The sequence below is a fragment of the Cyprinodon variegatus genome, unplaced genomic scaffold, assembly GCF_000732505.1.
Source record: "Cyprinodon variegatus isolate N-32 unplaced genomic scaffold, C_variegatus-1.0 Scaffold1391, whole genome shotgun sequence".
Taxonomy (NCBI): domain Eukaryota; kingdom Metazoa; phylum Chordata; class Actinopteri; order Cyprinodontiformes; family Cyprinodontidae; genus Cyprinodon; species Cyprinodon variegatus.
In genome coordinates this window covers 120,008-136,494 of record NW_015151844.1, presented here as the reverse complement: position 1 = coordinate 136,494, position 16,487 = coordinate 120,008, and the positions used below count along the sequence as shown (strand labels likewise).

Sequence of the window (16,487 nt, the reverse complement as noted above, 5' to 3'; positions counted from 1 at the left end):
GCAACACGTTTTGTTTATGCTAACAGCAACACGACCAACATGTCAGTCTAACAATCAACATATACCGAACCAAACCAAAAACCGTGACCTGGAAACCGTGAACCGAACCGAACCGTGGATTTTGTGAACCGTTCCACCCCTAATAAATACACATACACACACATATATTGTTCTTCTTGTTTGCTGTAACAGTATAAATGAGAAGGGGAAATGTTACACTCAAGCTGCACCCATGGGGGATTAATTGAAAAACCGGCAGGTTAAAAAAAAAAAAAAAATCCTAAATCTAAAAACAAGGCTGTAATGTTTCTGTGAAATAGAAGATTTATAATGCAGAACAGAGGTCATGGATTAGCACATTTTGAGTATGTTTGGCTCAACCTGCTGCTGTCAAACAGGATTCTCCACCATGACCATAATCAAAAATAAATATGGACCCAGGCTCAAAATGAGCACCTTGATATGTGCTTGAGAATGGCTTTATCGCCAATCTAGCCCAGGTTTAAAGCCTTGTAAGTCAGCCTAAAGCCCACTGCTCTCAACAAGCCATAAAAAGAAAGAAAAAACAAACCATGGTCAGCTCAGGTGTTTTATAAAATATGTGAATCAGGAAATTGTCTATGTACCAAACTAAATGATTGTTGTTCTCTACTTGAAAAACAATTTAATTTAAAATGAAAACATTTTCTATTTTATTCAAAGTCAAAGTATAACATGGATGCAAAAACATCTCATTTTATTTCAGTGTTAAATTCTGTTTAAAATAACAGATTATAATTAAAAAGGTTTCCCTGGAACTTTACTGGTTGTTTATTTTCTTTATTCGGACCCCACTGATTTTTAATTGGTTACCCCTGATGTAAAGCAAACAGTCTCTATGAGACTGAAACAGAAATGCTACAAAGTTTAAATTAAGTAGAAAACACATTTAGGTATTTCTGTACATTTGGGGCCGCTGAGTTCTGATAGCTCTATAATCAGGAGGATTTCTCTCAGACTGATCACTTCTATTAATATGATGCATTCTTGGCCTCAGCTTCCAGTTTTATTGTAGTTAAAAAGTCAAACTAACTGGATTAAAATATGTTTTTGTGTTTTATTTTTATGTGCTCTCAAGTCTTCTTCACTCCCGAGGGGCAGGCCATTAATATGCAGTACAGTAATTGATATGCAGGCGGTTCTGTCTAAAGATCCCCTGCTGGTTGTATCAAGTCCTTGAATTTGTAGTTATTCCTCATCCACAGGACATAAACTCTTCCTCTTCTGTATTTCAAAAAGCCAGAATGCCAATCTAGCAACAACATTTTTAATAGAAACATTAAAATGACATTAACACTAAAACTTTCTAAGATAGCAGTTATTAAGTGTGATTTTTTCAAATTTCATACATTGGATTCCAATTGAACTGTTTTTTTTTTTTATTCTAGAAGCACCTCCATCGATGCAAACAGCCTAAAAACAGTTGCTGTAATAAAAATAGCATCCCTGTCGATGTGATGAGAGCTGATCATTTCATCTCAATCACTCTGATTTCCTTCTGAATAGAGATATTTCTGCAAATATTATAAATTAGTCCCATTCTGACACCAACATATTGCACACAAATGTAATTTGTAGATATTATACATTTCTACTAATTCCAGATATTTGACACTTAAACTCCAAACATGCATCACAGTTCTTAAATATTTCATATAAACACGATCTGGTGCAATTTGCCTTTCATAATTATATAAAAAAAAAATAATAATTAAATGGCCAGTCTATTACATAACAACGGCTTCTGAAATGACCTAAAGTAACTTGTTGCACCGCATGCAGATTTCTGCTGTTATATAATGAATACATATAGAATGGGATAGATTTCTTTAATCAAAAGGAGAAAGATTCCCATTCAAACAGAGCAAGCTACTTTTATAGAGCTGGTAGACAAAACCCACTTGACAAGGTGTTTCTATGCTAAATGAAGATGCAGATCTTTACAAGTAGAAAACTGCGGATTTCATCATTTTTAACACTTGGTGCTGCTAGAATTGTTCTCCACTCAATAATTTTATCTCACATTGAATACTGCATCACAAGTTGGTCTCTCACCACAGTTACCAATTTAAAATAATTGAATCACTGTACAAAAAATCTCTAAAAGTGTTTGACCAAAAACCTAATTCTTTCCATGTATGTAATATTTTAAACAAGTGCAATCTTTTAAATTTTGAAAATTTTATAAATTTTAAGTATGTATGCTTCATTTATAAAGCGCTGCATGGACTAGCCCCACCTCCTGTGTTTACTCTGTTCAAACCCAAGACTTCAAGTGGCCTGAGAACCAGGGCCTCCTCCAGAGGAGACTGTGAGGTCCCTCACAGAAGAACAACTTTTGGTCAGAACACTCTCTCTGTGAGAGCCACTAACATCTGGAACAGTCTTCCTCTGCACATACGGGAGAGCCCTACACTGATCAGCTTTAGAGCTCAACTCAAACTACAGATGAAAACAAACCAGTCATGTAACCACTAAACTCTTAACATTTCCTTGTGATGCTTGTATTGTATGTTATGTTCTTTCTTATGTATTTGCCTGCCTAGGGTCTACAGATGAAAACTAGCTTTGTAGCTATAATCTGGCATATTTACATTTGTTTTTATACTGATGTTCATTAATGTGCATTGTCCCTATTCAAATAAATAAATAAATATAAATAAAAATCAAATGACTCAGACACTCTGGTTTAATGCACCACCATCTATATTTCAGCCATGGGTTATATACTTGCTATTTTAGAAGGAGGTACACAGCTAGCCGACCCAAATAATACAATGATTTATGATGGACCATGACTAAGGACATGATTACAATGATTTTTTTTTTTTCTCACCTGAAGTCAGGGATGCCTACTGAAGTGCTAATTCCAGCTCCTGTGTGGACAACCATATACTGAGATTCTTTGATCAGCTGAGCAAGGTTCTCCACTTTCACCTTTAGCTCTTCAGGAGTGTCAAAACTCTGCAAAAAGACCAAAAACAGAAGAACAAATGGTTAAAATAAACAACAGCCCTCAGAGTATGTTTGCCTCAAATCTAAAATGGAAACATTGCTGTTTGGAGAGGATATTTCATACAATATTTATTACCTCTGTTTTTAGGAGAGTCTGTCTGTCTGTGTATAGGATAACTTGAAAAGTATGTCAAGTATGACAAGGGATGTTAATTATATCTTTATCAGAGGTGTCTCTAAGGCCAATAAACATTACAAAAAATATAAGGAATGATCCAAGATCATAATCTGGATACAGGATTTTTTTTAAGGATTCTTTAACATTGTGAGATAGGGATTTAAGGAGGAAACAAGCAGTTATAACTAAAACTTGCACGTCTAATGCCAGAGGGTGGCAATAGTGACTATTGTCATCATTGGAATCCAAAAGTCATGATCCAGACGTGCAAGTTTGAGCTTTGGGTGTTGGTTAAAATATGAGGCGAAATTTGCTGCTTGGCGGAGGTCTGCGCTATACTAGTTGCTACAAAGTGTGTTATATTTTGCATTATGTATTTTACATTTATTTTTACACTTATTTAACTAATACAATGTCATATTCTGTCCAGAAAGCACATTCCATGTTGAGACTGAAAAAGGAGAGTTTTTCATGTTAATTTTAGGCTTTAATGATTTGGCATTTTTTTACCCCTTATGATACTGAGTATGGAACATTTTTATGGGAATTGATATAGAGTTTGACACCAAATGAAACAAATGAAACCCATCACAAACACATAAACTACTAGAAAAGCACTCAGAGAGTGCAGACATCTGCAAAGCAGCACATTTTGCACCAAATTGTAAACCTACAGCTAAAACCCACATATTATTTGGATAATTACCAACTTTAAATGAATTGTTCCTTGGCAGGAGGCGCGCCTCTTGTAAAAATGTCCATATAATCTGTTCATAAGTTTTCAATTGATCCGGCTAACAAACCAACAATGTTCCTTTTTCTTGTGTTTTTGTCTTCAGGAGGTCTTTTACTGGGTAGTATGGATGGGCTAATAATGTATTTTAACATTATCACTGTTTTGATAAAGATTTAATCTCATCAGAACAACAAATGCTACATGTTTGCAAACCTAAAAACATAAATAGTTCTAGGATTGTTATTTATAACGTGTGTTAAAGATAGGCAGAAGGTCTACACCTTGAAGCTTTCTCTCTCCAGTTCTTTTTCCTGAAAAGAGATCACTCAGGACAAACTCTTTAAATAATACTTCAAAACTTATATGTATTAAATAACCAGGAGACACGACAACAGATTTATATTTAAATTGTAATCTTACTCAGATCAGAGAAGTCGCTTGGAGTTTACAGAAGGCAGCTGCTCACCTCTGGGCTTGCCTCTCAGAAATGGCCCCGATTAAAAGTTAAAACGTTATTTTATACATCTCCAGTCTGCCACATCATCCTATTTTACATCATACACATTAGCAGATGAGTAGACATCCATGGCTCCAGCCTTAACAAAATAATACACTTTGTTCTTAGCTGAAGGACACCGCTCTCATTCAATTTCCAAATCTTTGCCACGTACAAAATGAAGATTATAACTGTATATCCATACAGAGGAACTGTTTTAATAAGATTAACTACTGAGGAAAACATCAGTTCTGGAAGTAATCAGGACACCCACTCAGTATCGTCAATGAAAATTATCCTAACACGTGTGAACAGCAAGAAATCTCATCTTTAACATGAAGAAAATAACCGATTAACACTTGGTGAAAAGTTTTACCACTTTATTTTGTGTGTGTATTGAAGTAGCTTGGTAAATCTTTTATAAATTAACCCAGTCCGATTCTTATTTGCTGCTTTCACTTGTATGAAAATGATTTTTATTTATTTATCTAACCATCATATTTAGGCAAATGCCATCTAGTTTAATTTCTCTTATACGGAGTAGTTACTTGTCAACTCCAGGGCCCATAGAGTTTATTCGAAAGTCCAGGAACTACATGATGCTACGGCTGCAAGCCCACAGCATCAGCTTCCACCACTGTGCCTGATACCTACAGAACCTTTAATGGTGATGTGGCTTTTTTATTGAAATTTGGTGAGTATTAATTATTTGTTTAACACATCAATGACTGACATAAAATCTGACTTGTTATCCAAATAAAACTGTCTTTCTTTGGGATAATTATCTATAGAACATCTTAATCCTATGAGCTTAATTTATAAAAGGTGTTAAATGTAAAAATCTTGCACATAGACACATATGACATAAATAGGTGCAGAAACAGATACTTCGATATAGAAAGATAGCAACACCTTTCTTTTACATGTTTCTTATCAATGAAACCGACATCGGCTAAGGTGCTAACTAGCTATTCAACATCTCGCTAAACGTAGCACAAAAAACTGTTTTACCTCAGGCAGTCCGCAGACACCTTTGTCTGCGTACGGAGAAAGGCCAGCAGCATAATTCACAGACATGACTAAAACTCTTATCTTTATTTGGGTTTAAAATTGTTAATATATCTTGAACAACTTCTCCCAATCCGGGGATACCTGAGTGAACTGCTTTGTTTGGAAGACGTCATCACTGAGCGACGAAGTGTGCTGCGTTTAATGTTTTTCGGGAATTTTAGATAAATTAAGTTAACGATTGGGCTAAATGTACAAATAAAGTTTAGGGTATAAGTCCTTTACACGCTCTGCAACAGAAACGTGAAAAGGTTGTTTAAAAAGAGGGGAAAAAAACGAAAAAAGAAGCTAAAAAAAACGCAGCTCTCTTCTCTCACGATTAAATGCCGCATTCACGGTCAATAATTTTTCCGTTTTCTTTCAACATCCTACTTAATTTCTTCCTTATTTCTCGGTTATACCTTTCAAGTAGAATTTCTACAAAAACAGCATATGTGCTTTTATGCCGTCCGTATCCTCTCCAGTGTAGTATGCTCAGTAAAAAAAAAACACATGGAAACAGCACAATGCAAGAAATGATTTATTTTGATGTGCTCAAGAAGTGAATGCAACCCAGTGACTTGAAGCAATCAATTTTATTAGATATAAAACTTTTAACGAACCTATTTGCATTGCAATTTGTTACAAATTGCATCAAATTTGAAGGTGTATGTAGTTGGCTATGACTTTTGCTATTTGAATTGATTAAATTGACTTACAAACTGCCTCAAAAAGAATTTGTTGTGAATTGTTGTACAATACATAAAAATATCCCATGTTATAACCTCGCTCAAATGCCCTAAAAAAGTGAGACATATCATTTGCAAGAATTTAGAAACAAATTAAATTCATAATAATCTTAATACAAAAAATTGAAATATGTAGGAAGCATAAAATTGGGGGTTATAGGTGGGGTATGTGCAAGAGATGGTATAAGCCCCCCCGAGCAAAAAGCAGCAGCATACCTGTTCAGAGCAGAGATACATTAGTTTAGGGTTTTAAAAAAGCGTACTGCCAGGTATGTAGCGAGAAAGTGAAGTGCTCAACCTAAACCACAAGAGGGCGTAAATACCAAGGAAATCATTGCACTTTGGGAACAGCGCACTATTACATTGAGGCTCTCTAGTACACAGAATAATCAATTATGCATGTCTTATGTCTGGGTTTTCTATTAGTCTAGTACAAGTCAATTATTCACCATTTTAATTATTTTGTAAGATATTTTGGATAGCTAATGTATGGACAACGTGGAGTAAACACAAAAAGTATCCTTAAGCATAAAACTTTAGGATGAAAATGATAATCAGTCTACTGAAGATTGTGATAAAAGGTTTTGACTGAAAAATGTGAACTAGGATGGTCCTACAGCCTTAAAGTTTTATTTTAAAGATTTTTCACTTTTTATCTGGGATTATCTGAAGAAAATAAGACTTGTTCAAATGAGAACAGATAATCTGGAGTGAGTAATCCGGAGTAATCCTTCAAATTACTAATTAGTCATTCCATAATCTTTTAGAATTCCAAAAATAAAAAAAGAGTTTTAATGGTTTGATTGGAGTCGAAGCTGAGCCCAGATCTAAGGCCCAGTTCAAAACCCAGATGTGAAAACATCCGAGGTCAAAAAAAAGCAGTGATAAGGCCTATATTTTTGAAGATGTAGGCATTTATCAAAAACCTTTATCTCTAGTTTTGATGTTGGAAACTAAAGAGAAATGGCATCACAATTATATGAATGTATAAAGAAGTATATAAATACTAATTTATGTTTAAGGTTATGGAAAAGACGTGATAAACTGAAGCTTTTCCCCATTTTTAGCTTGAAAGGTTCCAAACTTATCCAGGCTTAAAAAAAATCCTAATTTTTATAGGAACCCTCTGCAAACGTAAAGGTATTTAAACCAAGAAAGAACAAACTGAAACGTGTATTCAGAAAAGACTATATGCTGTTCTTTCAAATAAATCTTTATTTCGGTTTTAAATAGCTGAAATAATAAAAAAAAGACAGAAATGAAACAAAATAGTGATCATTTATACAGCTACGTGTGCATATTGATTTACGGTTCCTGTAGAAGCTGTAAACTGACACTGAAGACCACCACAAGAGGAAATTAGTTGCTAGTCTTAATTGTTTTATCGCATGTCATTTTCTCCTGAGAAATTCATCATGATGTCCCAATTTAAAGAGATAAAAATCAATATTGCTGGCAGGAAAATAAAATACACACAGGACACCCATACACTCTAAAAAATATTATCAAATCTGTTCACTTTGAACTAACAAAGATCATGAGAAATAAAACGGGGCGATTTTTCTACTTTCACTTGAAAGGGTAAAAACTTAAGTAATCCTAGTAGCCCAACCTCTAGCAAACACTATCTACAGATTTCTTGGCCATTTTAGTAAACAGTTCAGGCAAAATGTCTAACAAAATGAAAGCCAAATAATGATGAAGCTTGCAAGAGAGCAAACAGGCAAACAAAGACAAAGAGCACGCCAAACACTAGTCAAAACTTCTAAACAATGCTTTGGGTCTTTGGGTCCATCAGGCATTGCAGAGATCGAGCCTAAAGGGAAATACAATTCTGATCAACAGTTACTTCTGTCCCCAATTCCCCTCAAAGACTTTGAAAAATCCATCTACTCTAAACAACCCAGAAGAATCACCTCTGACAGTAACCAGAAAAAAAAAAGCCAGCAAACATCAGTTTTCATGTTAGTAAAAATGTTCATGTGAGGAACTGAGCCCTCTGACTTTGCCGGCTCCTCGCTCCTCCATCGTCACGTCAAAGTCTTTGTGTTGTCGTGGAAGGAGGGGAAACAGTCCACCGGTAAGGAAGAGAGAGATGAAACGCTTTCAAATATGCTCTGGCATGCACAAGAACTTTGAAAACACTGTCACGTAACAATTCATTCGTGCCTTGTCCTATCCAGAAGAGACGCTGCAAAACTAAAAAACAAAAAAAAAACAAAAATGCAGGGCTTTATCCAACACAAACAGGCTGCATTAAGTCACCATTTTCCATCAGAGAGCAGCAGCCACTTACAATTAGCGAAGTACAAATATGAGAAGGGGAGAAAGAGGCTGAGTCATGTTTCGAAAAGTTTACACCAGAGAAAATGTCCTCGTTAGCAGTGGTACTTACCCAATAATCAACACTTTATTCTAAACGCATGGTCTAATGACACTGGAATATGTGTGCATTTAGGTAACGCTCTCTCAAAGTAAGGTTGAGGTGATGACTGAAAAACAGAGAGGAACTGGTGACATTTGTTGCTGGTGCAAATTTGAACCAAGTCTGACCCCCTCAGGGCGAGGCATCAACTTTAAACCTCTAAGGCTCGAGGAAAAAAAGCTCTTATTGATTTAGAAGAAGGAAGCTTCCAATCTTGGTTGTAAACCTGGAGTAACGGGCAACCCGGGCAGAGAGAAAGGAGGAGCATCTGACGGAGAGATTAGGCGCTTTTGCCACAAAGCACATCATGACTCCTCGTTGCCAGAGTCGTCCTCGTCGTAGCAGCAGTCGCCGTCCTCTCCCTCCACGTCGTCGTCATCGTAGTAGTAGTCGTAGAAGAGGTCAGAGCCCTCGTCCGGGGCTGGGGCGCGCGTGCGGACGCAGTACTCAGCCAGAGTGGTGGGCACCTTGACTCCGTCGCGCTCAGCTTCTGCTTTGGTGGCCATCACTTGCTTCCTGAGGGAGAAGTCAGCCAAACAGCTTTATGGCTTGCAGAAATTCAAAGCTTTTAGCACTTGTAAAAAAAACAGAACTTTGAAAAAGCATAAATACGTGTATACCTAATTTTCTTCTTAAATTATAATCAAAAACATTCATGTATTTATTTGGGATTTTATGTGATTCACAAAAATCAAGCAGTTGCTTTTTTCTACGAGGAAAGGAAAAACATCTGTTCTCAAAGTTTTTTTTTTTTCTCAAATGGATATATAAAAGAGAGATGCTATTCTGTAAAGACCTGTAATGTTTGATTAATAATCTGAGTCCACAAAAAGCATCATGAGAAAACAAAAACACAAAAGACAGAGGAAGAATATTGCAGAAAGGTTTGAAGAAGGGTTAGTTTTTTAAACAATATGCAGAGTTCCAGTCATATCACTCATGATTGTTTAATCCATCATCTGAAAATGGAAAGAGCACAGTTCAACTGTAAATCTACCAAGATATGGCCAAACACCCTAACAGAGGAGAGCATTGGTTTGAAGAGTAGTTAAGAGCCCTTCGTTAAACCAGGAGGAGCTGCAGAAAGCAACATCTTACACTTGGCTCACATCAGTTGCATCCAATGTCACACTGGGTTTGTTCCATTTCATAGGAATATCCTCCAAGGACCCAGTCTACCTAGACCGGGTCTTATGTGGTCCATAACAATAAGGAGGCTATGGATTAAAAATAGCTCCAGCCTTCTCTGGCTTTCACCGCAAATATGCTCTGTCGCCAAGCAACCATGACAGTTGACACACAAGGCAGGCAAATAATAGATACCAAACTTCTCACTACTGTTGTGGGTGCTAATAACATTTTCGAGGAGCTTCAGCGGCAGGCATGAATATCAGCTTTATAGTCCCCACACTACAGAGATATTAGAATCTGAGCTTAAATTTCAGCCAAACCCATTTGGAGACAGACAGACAAAACATTTCAATAAACAAAACATTGCCTGCCACATATCTGACCCAATAACCATTTAAAACAACTATTTTAATTAATTTCAGATGGAACTATTTACATCAGGCATCCCCAAAGTCGGTCCTCGAGGGCCGCTGTCCTGCAGGTTTTAGAGGTTTCCCTACTTTAGCACAGCTGATTATGATGATTGCAGTTCAGCAAAAGCCTGTTAATCAGCTTTCAATTAAAATCATCTTTGCTGGAGCAGGGAAACCTCTAAAACCTGCAGGACAGCGGCCCTCGAGGACCGACTTTGGGGATGCCTGATTTACATACTTGTATTATATTAAGATGCACTTAGAATATTCACCACTGTTCTGCGGCATTTCCCCTTTTCCTTTGAGTACGGAGCAGCCGGCTTGCTTGACTTGCAAGTGAATCATGGGATACCAAAGGCTACCTAGGATGCACCGGACCTGTCCTTCAAAACTTCCCATCTGAACAAGCCTCAGCGCCGTGCTATGATGTAATCGGTGGACGAATCTGTCCTTCGGAAGATGCAGCCCCTGAATTCAAACTCAGCATTTGTCTATCTGCGTGTAGAGAGGCTCCGACTACGCAAGGGGAGCAGATACCGATCTATGTCGAGTTTTCTCACACCTGTTTCTGTGACCCACAAATTGAAACAATGACCAACATTTGTCGGGACAGATTGACAACAAAGCAGAGGCCGAGTGAACAGCATGCTCTGGAACTAGAACAGGGAACTAGGTTAAGAGAAAAGGAAAACAGAGCAATAAACACTGTGGGATGGTTTATAAAGGTACTTGATGAGGAAGTGAGAGGAGATTCTCAGAGAGTGATCTGTGAATTATTATATATATATATTTTTTATAACCATCTCTCATTGTTTTGAGGGTTGAAGAGGATCACTATTTTACTTTATCCGTTTTCTGTCCTATCATGGCTAAAGTATTCCGTTTATTCAATTTTCTTTTTGATCGTTTATGCAGGAGTCTGCCCTGCCTGCTATAAACCCGCTGTGTTATTTCAGACTATTTTTCCATGCTTTTGACAGGTTTTATTTTGTATTTTAAGTCAAAGAAGATGTATTTTACTTCCCAAATGTGTTTCTCTTCCTGCCAGACCCTTAAAAAATGCAGCTGAATTACTCCGTATTCCGAATAAAATAGACCTGGAGTCTATCTCAGTCAGAGCGAAGCAAAAGGAGAAAATCGAGTCGGGTGTGTTCATCCCCATTTACTTTGAATGAGCGCTAAACGACACAACCTCTTACGACAAGATTTTTTGCAGGATCAGATGCAAAATCATGTTTGGTGTTGCTAAGGACACAACGCTGGCTTTTTATGAGTGTCCTGTGGACATCACAGCAAGAATGTAACAGATTGTACTCTATGTTGATGAAACCAAAATACAAATTCATATTTTTATTATTATTGGAGCAACATATCCTTCAATTCGTAATGATGCACTGATTTATGTAGGTTTATATCCAGAGAATAAAAAATAAATAAACATTCGGGTTTGTGATTTTTAACATGTGGAACAATAAGGGAACAAGGTGTATGAACAGTATGAGTGAAACTAAGCATAACCACATGGAAACTGCTAAAGGACTAAAGCCATCTCCCTCTATCCCACTACATATCCAACCTTACCTTATGATCTCTACATACTCCCGATCCTTGCCTTTGCTGTCCCTCCATTTGCGATACATGACAGAGGCATCCACGTTGGCAGGAGAAAAGGTGTTGGGCTCATTCAGCAGAGAGATTACACTCAGTAAAATGGTTCTAAAAGAAAACAAGGAAAAAGGGGACAAGTTAGTCTGATAATAAACTGTTTTAGTGTAGAATGGAATAAAACTCAAATACTTTGAATCCTTATCTATGATTCCAAACCAAAGTATTTCAGTACAGTTCTCTAAGAAACCAAAAATCTGACATCTTTTGGTTCTTTTACAGTGAATATATACAACTTAAACAACTTCCACATATATTAACATATATCACTTCCAAGATATTAGGGACAAGTTAGCAAATGTATTGACGCAAGTACTGCGTTGTTCTGCCAGATGAAGCTTCACATTTCAGTGCCCTATTGAGCAGTGTTGTCAGGGCCACAGTCGGAAGCAGGAAGCTGTGGTTTGTGGTCAGTTGTTGTGTTGGTTTTGTGCTTGATTTGGATTCATTGCCTGCCTATAAGCTAAACCCTTTAATCTGAAACAAGATGAGCATTTTCTGCTTCCTGCTTTAGTTTTTCATCTGTTTTACAGGATCTGTCTTCCAATTAATTCACTGTACCCTTGTTAACACAGATAGGGAAGGTAGGCTTATCCTACAACCCGAACAGACAAATGGTACCGACAGAAATAAAAATATCACTGACTAAAACTTTAACATACTTAGTTTTTTTTTTCTTACTTCCAACTCTAAGATAACCATTCAAGTCACAGTAACAAGAATGACTAATGGAGAGAGGGCTACTGAGGTAGGTTAGGGATATGCAATAAATGACAGATTAAAACATCGAAGAATAAAACAATTCCTTTTAGCACCACTGCAAAAAGCTAAAAAAAATAAGAAATGTTTGAATGAATTAACTCCGATAGTAATTAACTTTAACAAGTGCAGATAAATGTGATCTTACCTTTTCAATAAACAGACTTAGTGAGAAGGGGAAGATTACATATTGTCTTCCTTTCACTCCTTTCATCATCAAATAATTTAGTCATTGATTAACTGTTAACTGGAGAATAGAGACTCTAAAACATGTCTTTAGCTGACAGAGAAACAACCCACTTAGAGCAGTTCTATCTTAAATATTTTGGGTATCAGGATAAAAACATCTTGTCTGTCAATATGCTCTATCCAGAACTCCTCAAGCAGAAACACTTTAGTTTCACCTGATTTAAATCTGTAAAAAAAACAGATTAATCGATTTGCCAGTAATCCTTAGTTGCGGCCCTAATAAATTGTAATGTATTTTATTGTATTTAGATGCGATTCATACAGTAAAGTCAACTTGCTGGCATGGGGCACAAATATTGATACATTTTTTGATTATTTACATGATTAAAAAATTATTTTCGCCTTTGGTTTATCCATTATATTCCATCATTACCAAAATTTTCTTCACAGCCAACGTGAGTTTTTGTGGTTGCCTTAAAATAAATTTACCGACTTGATAATCTGGTTTTCAAGGAGTTTCACTATGCATTGTCTTGCAGCGATTCATAAACTCTTTTTCTTTACACCTTCCTGGTTATCAAAATATGTATGCTAAGACTTATTATCACAATAAAAATTAACCATGTAACCACTGTGTCAACTGCAAGCTCATTTAAAGATATTTTAGAGGGTTGATCCAGTGTTAAGTTGTCATGGGGGGGTGAATAAGACAGGCCTGCTAATGTGTGTCACACAATAAGAGTCTGAGCTGGTTAAATTATTGAAGTAACAGAGAGAGGACAAAGCAGGAAGGATAAATTATCAAAAAGGAGAGATACATGAGGAGAGAAAATAATATGGGAGTTGCTGACCGGACATTCTGTGTAGGATTCCATCTCTCTGATGGAAGTTCTCCGCTCTGTGGGTCGTCCACTGGAGGATGCAGTATAGAAATGCACACGTCGCCATTCTAAAACAACAACAAAAAAAATTGTTTTACTATAAGCCGACTATAGATTTTGAAATGTATGTTTAGACAAAGCTAAGAGCGTCTTCCTCTGAAACCTGACCTCATAAATGTTAGGATGCCACATTTTGGTGAGGAAACGGAAAGCTGGTGGGGAGTATGGGTAGTCGGTAGGAAACTTGATCCGAGCCTTAAACAAAACACAAGAAACATAACTCTACATGCACAAGGTCATAAAACATTTTCATATCACAATTCTAAACTTCTATATATATTCAAAACTTCTTCACATAATTTTTTTAATCCTTTAATATAAAATGTATGAGTTTATGGCAGAACTCTTCTACAATACGAGCTAGGTATAAATAATAAACATGGTTTGAAAGAAACAAACGAACAACAACACAAATGGTAAATAGATGTTTGGATGGACGAACTGGGTAATTCACTGAGGAATAAAAAAAAAAACAATAATAGTAGAGATTTGCAGGGAATGACGAAAAAATATAAATAAGAATCAGAATCAGAATTCTTTATTGTCATTGCTCCACAGGGGTGCAACGAAATTACTCGAAAAAGAAAAAACACAGTACAAGCAATCAGTGCAAATTTAAAAATATAAAATAAAAAATAAAATTAAATAAATAAATAAAGTTTGTTATTTTTCCTGACAGACTGAGTGCAGCAGAAAAAGAAATCCCACTATTTGTTGCAGATGCACGCATCAACCCAGAGAACCATGTTAAAACAATATTTTTTATTTAAACCTTACTACAAGTCTGTTTAAGTTTAGAGTAGGGCTGAAAATGAATCGCATTAATCGTGATTAATCTATTTTTGAAATAATCGTCAACTAATTTAGTAATCGATTAATTGTTAACTGTAGTATAGAGACTCTAAAACATGCCTTTAGCAGACAGAGCGACCCACCTTGAGCAGTAACTATACAAAAAATGTAAAAATAATAGATAATAAAAGATTATCTGTCAATATGCTCTATCCAGAACTCCTCAAGTTCAAAAAGTGTTCGTTTCACCTGGTTCAATTTCTTAAAAAGTCTTCTTTAAGGAACTGTTTGCTATCCAATTATTAATTGATGAATTGAAAAAAATAATCTACAGATTAATCGATTTGCAAAATAACCATTAACTGCAGCCCTAGTTTAGAGAGCATGGATGCAAAAATGTGAATGATCTTCAAGTTTCTTTTCCTGTTCTTCTGTAATAACAGGCGAATTCTATTAAAGAACCTGTAGAACAATGGTTGTTTTTGTGTAAGACCCAAAAATAGCAAAAAGCTGAAAAAAACCCTGTCACAATATGATATTTAATCCATGTATTTTTAATAAATGGAAGAAAGAATATCAAGGTTGAGATGGATGGGGCCTAAACTGATAAGATACACAAGGTCAGATTGGAGGAGGCAAACAGATGGAAAGATTGAAACAGAACATTCAGAAAAAAAACAATATGAAATAAAATCTAAAATTACACAATTTTAAACAAACAAAAAATCTATATATACACTTATCTGGTGTAGATATAGATTTTTATCCTGGAAAGCATGGACAGTTTTCAGACTCAAAGGAACCACCGAGAAGCTGATAAATCTGTTTTCTATTCAGCTTGAGTGAATCTTAAACTTTGTTTTTAACTCAATAACTTTCTTACCTTGAAGTATCCCCCCTCATAGTGAGTGTTTGGTGGTCCGAAGATGGCCACTTCCCAGTTGTACAGATCAGCCTCGTCCACCAGAGTTATCTTAAATCCCTCAACAGGCTCCTCCTGAAGGCTCTTCATTTCCAACATCAGAGCTTTCTGAGAGCTGGCTACATGAGAGGGGTCGTGTTGCGCCATTCTGCTTTTATGAATCTTTTCACGATAATCCGGAGTCAGCAGCTGGCGCCTTTGTTCACACCAAACAGTCTACGGTTAGCCTGACAAACAGCCTGCCCCCCCAACTGCTACTTCTGCTTTTTTATTTCCTTTATGTAGACGTTCAGAAACAAAACAAAAAAGGAGAAAGAAAATAAAAAAAAATAGGCCGAACCTGCGCAAAAGCCGAGCAGAGCGTCTCACTATAGATGAATTATTTATCAATGTCAATACTGAGAAAGGACTTAAAGGAGAAAAACATAGTGGTTGAGCAGCTTTAGCTTATTTACCTGGCAGGACAGCAGCGGATATAAGCCCGTAAATCTACCACAGGCTAACGGCTAATGTTAGCTTAAAGCTGTCCCTTCGCGAGCTGAGCTAACTGCGGCGGAAACACTTTATAACTGCGAACAAAGCCTGTTTCAGGCAGCAGCAATACAAACGGTCATCTCTAAATATACTAAACGAACGCTCTGCTGATTTTTGTTGGCTGTCGAGCTCTAATCACAAGCGGAGAGGACTAGACGGGGAAATATGTTGCAGAAAGGAGTCCCCTACGATCTGAAAACAGGTAATGGCGCCTGATGCCTGGGATTTGTAGTCCATTTCTTTCCTGTTTCCTTATGTTGAGATTATCCCTCCAACTCCTTAAACACCAGATTTCAGTTTTCCTACTTTCATCTTTGAAAAATTGGGAAGAATAAACGTCCTTTAAAAATGTGACGTTGAGGTTCCAAATTAATTAAACTTTGTGCCTTCCACCAACAGGTCCTTTTTTTCTGGAAAATAATTTATAAACATTCACATAACGTTCTATTATGGAAAAACAGGGTGACTATATATATATATATATATATATATATATATATATATATATATATATAT

At 36.4% G+C, this 16,487-nt stretch overlaps 2 protein-coding genes across 2 annotated transcripts in view; both read right to left on the bottom strand.

Annotated features, from left to right (window-relative positions):
- The window catches only part of sirt6 (sirtuin 6), a 26,859-nt gene extending 21,268 nt beyond the window's left edge, over positions 1–5,591 (bottom strand). Inside the window, exons 1-2 of the mRNA XM_015402753.1 lie at positions 5,416–5,591; positions 2,876–3,003 (exon numbers count right to left, since the gene is read on the bottom strand). Of these exons, the coding sequence (XP_015258239.1) occupies positions 2,876–3,003; positions 5,416–5,481 (194 nt within the window). The 5' untranslated portion in view covers positions 5,482–5,591. The remainder of the gene's footprint in view (positions 1–2,875; positions 3,004–5,415) is intronic.
- Positions 5,592–7,400: 1,809 nt separating this feature from the next.
- On the bottom strand, positions 7,401–16,176 carry LOC107103191 (ubiquitin-conjugating enzyme E2 R1-like). Its single transcript, XM_015402755.1, has 5 exons — positions 15,399–16,176; positions 13,832–13,918; positions 13,634–13,731; positions 11,751–11,885; positions 7,401–9,141 (listed from the first exon to the last, which is right to left on the bottom strand). Exons 1-5 carry the CDS (start codon positions 15,582–15,584, stop codon positions 8,931–8,933), a joined length of 717 nt encoding a protein of 238 aa, XP_015258241.1. The 5' UTR covers positions 15,585–16,176; the 3' UTR covers positions 7,401–8,930.
- Positions 16,177–16,487: the final 311 nt, after the last annotated feature.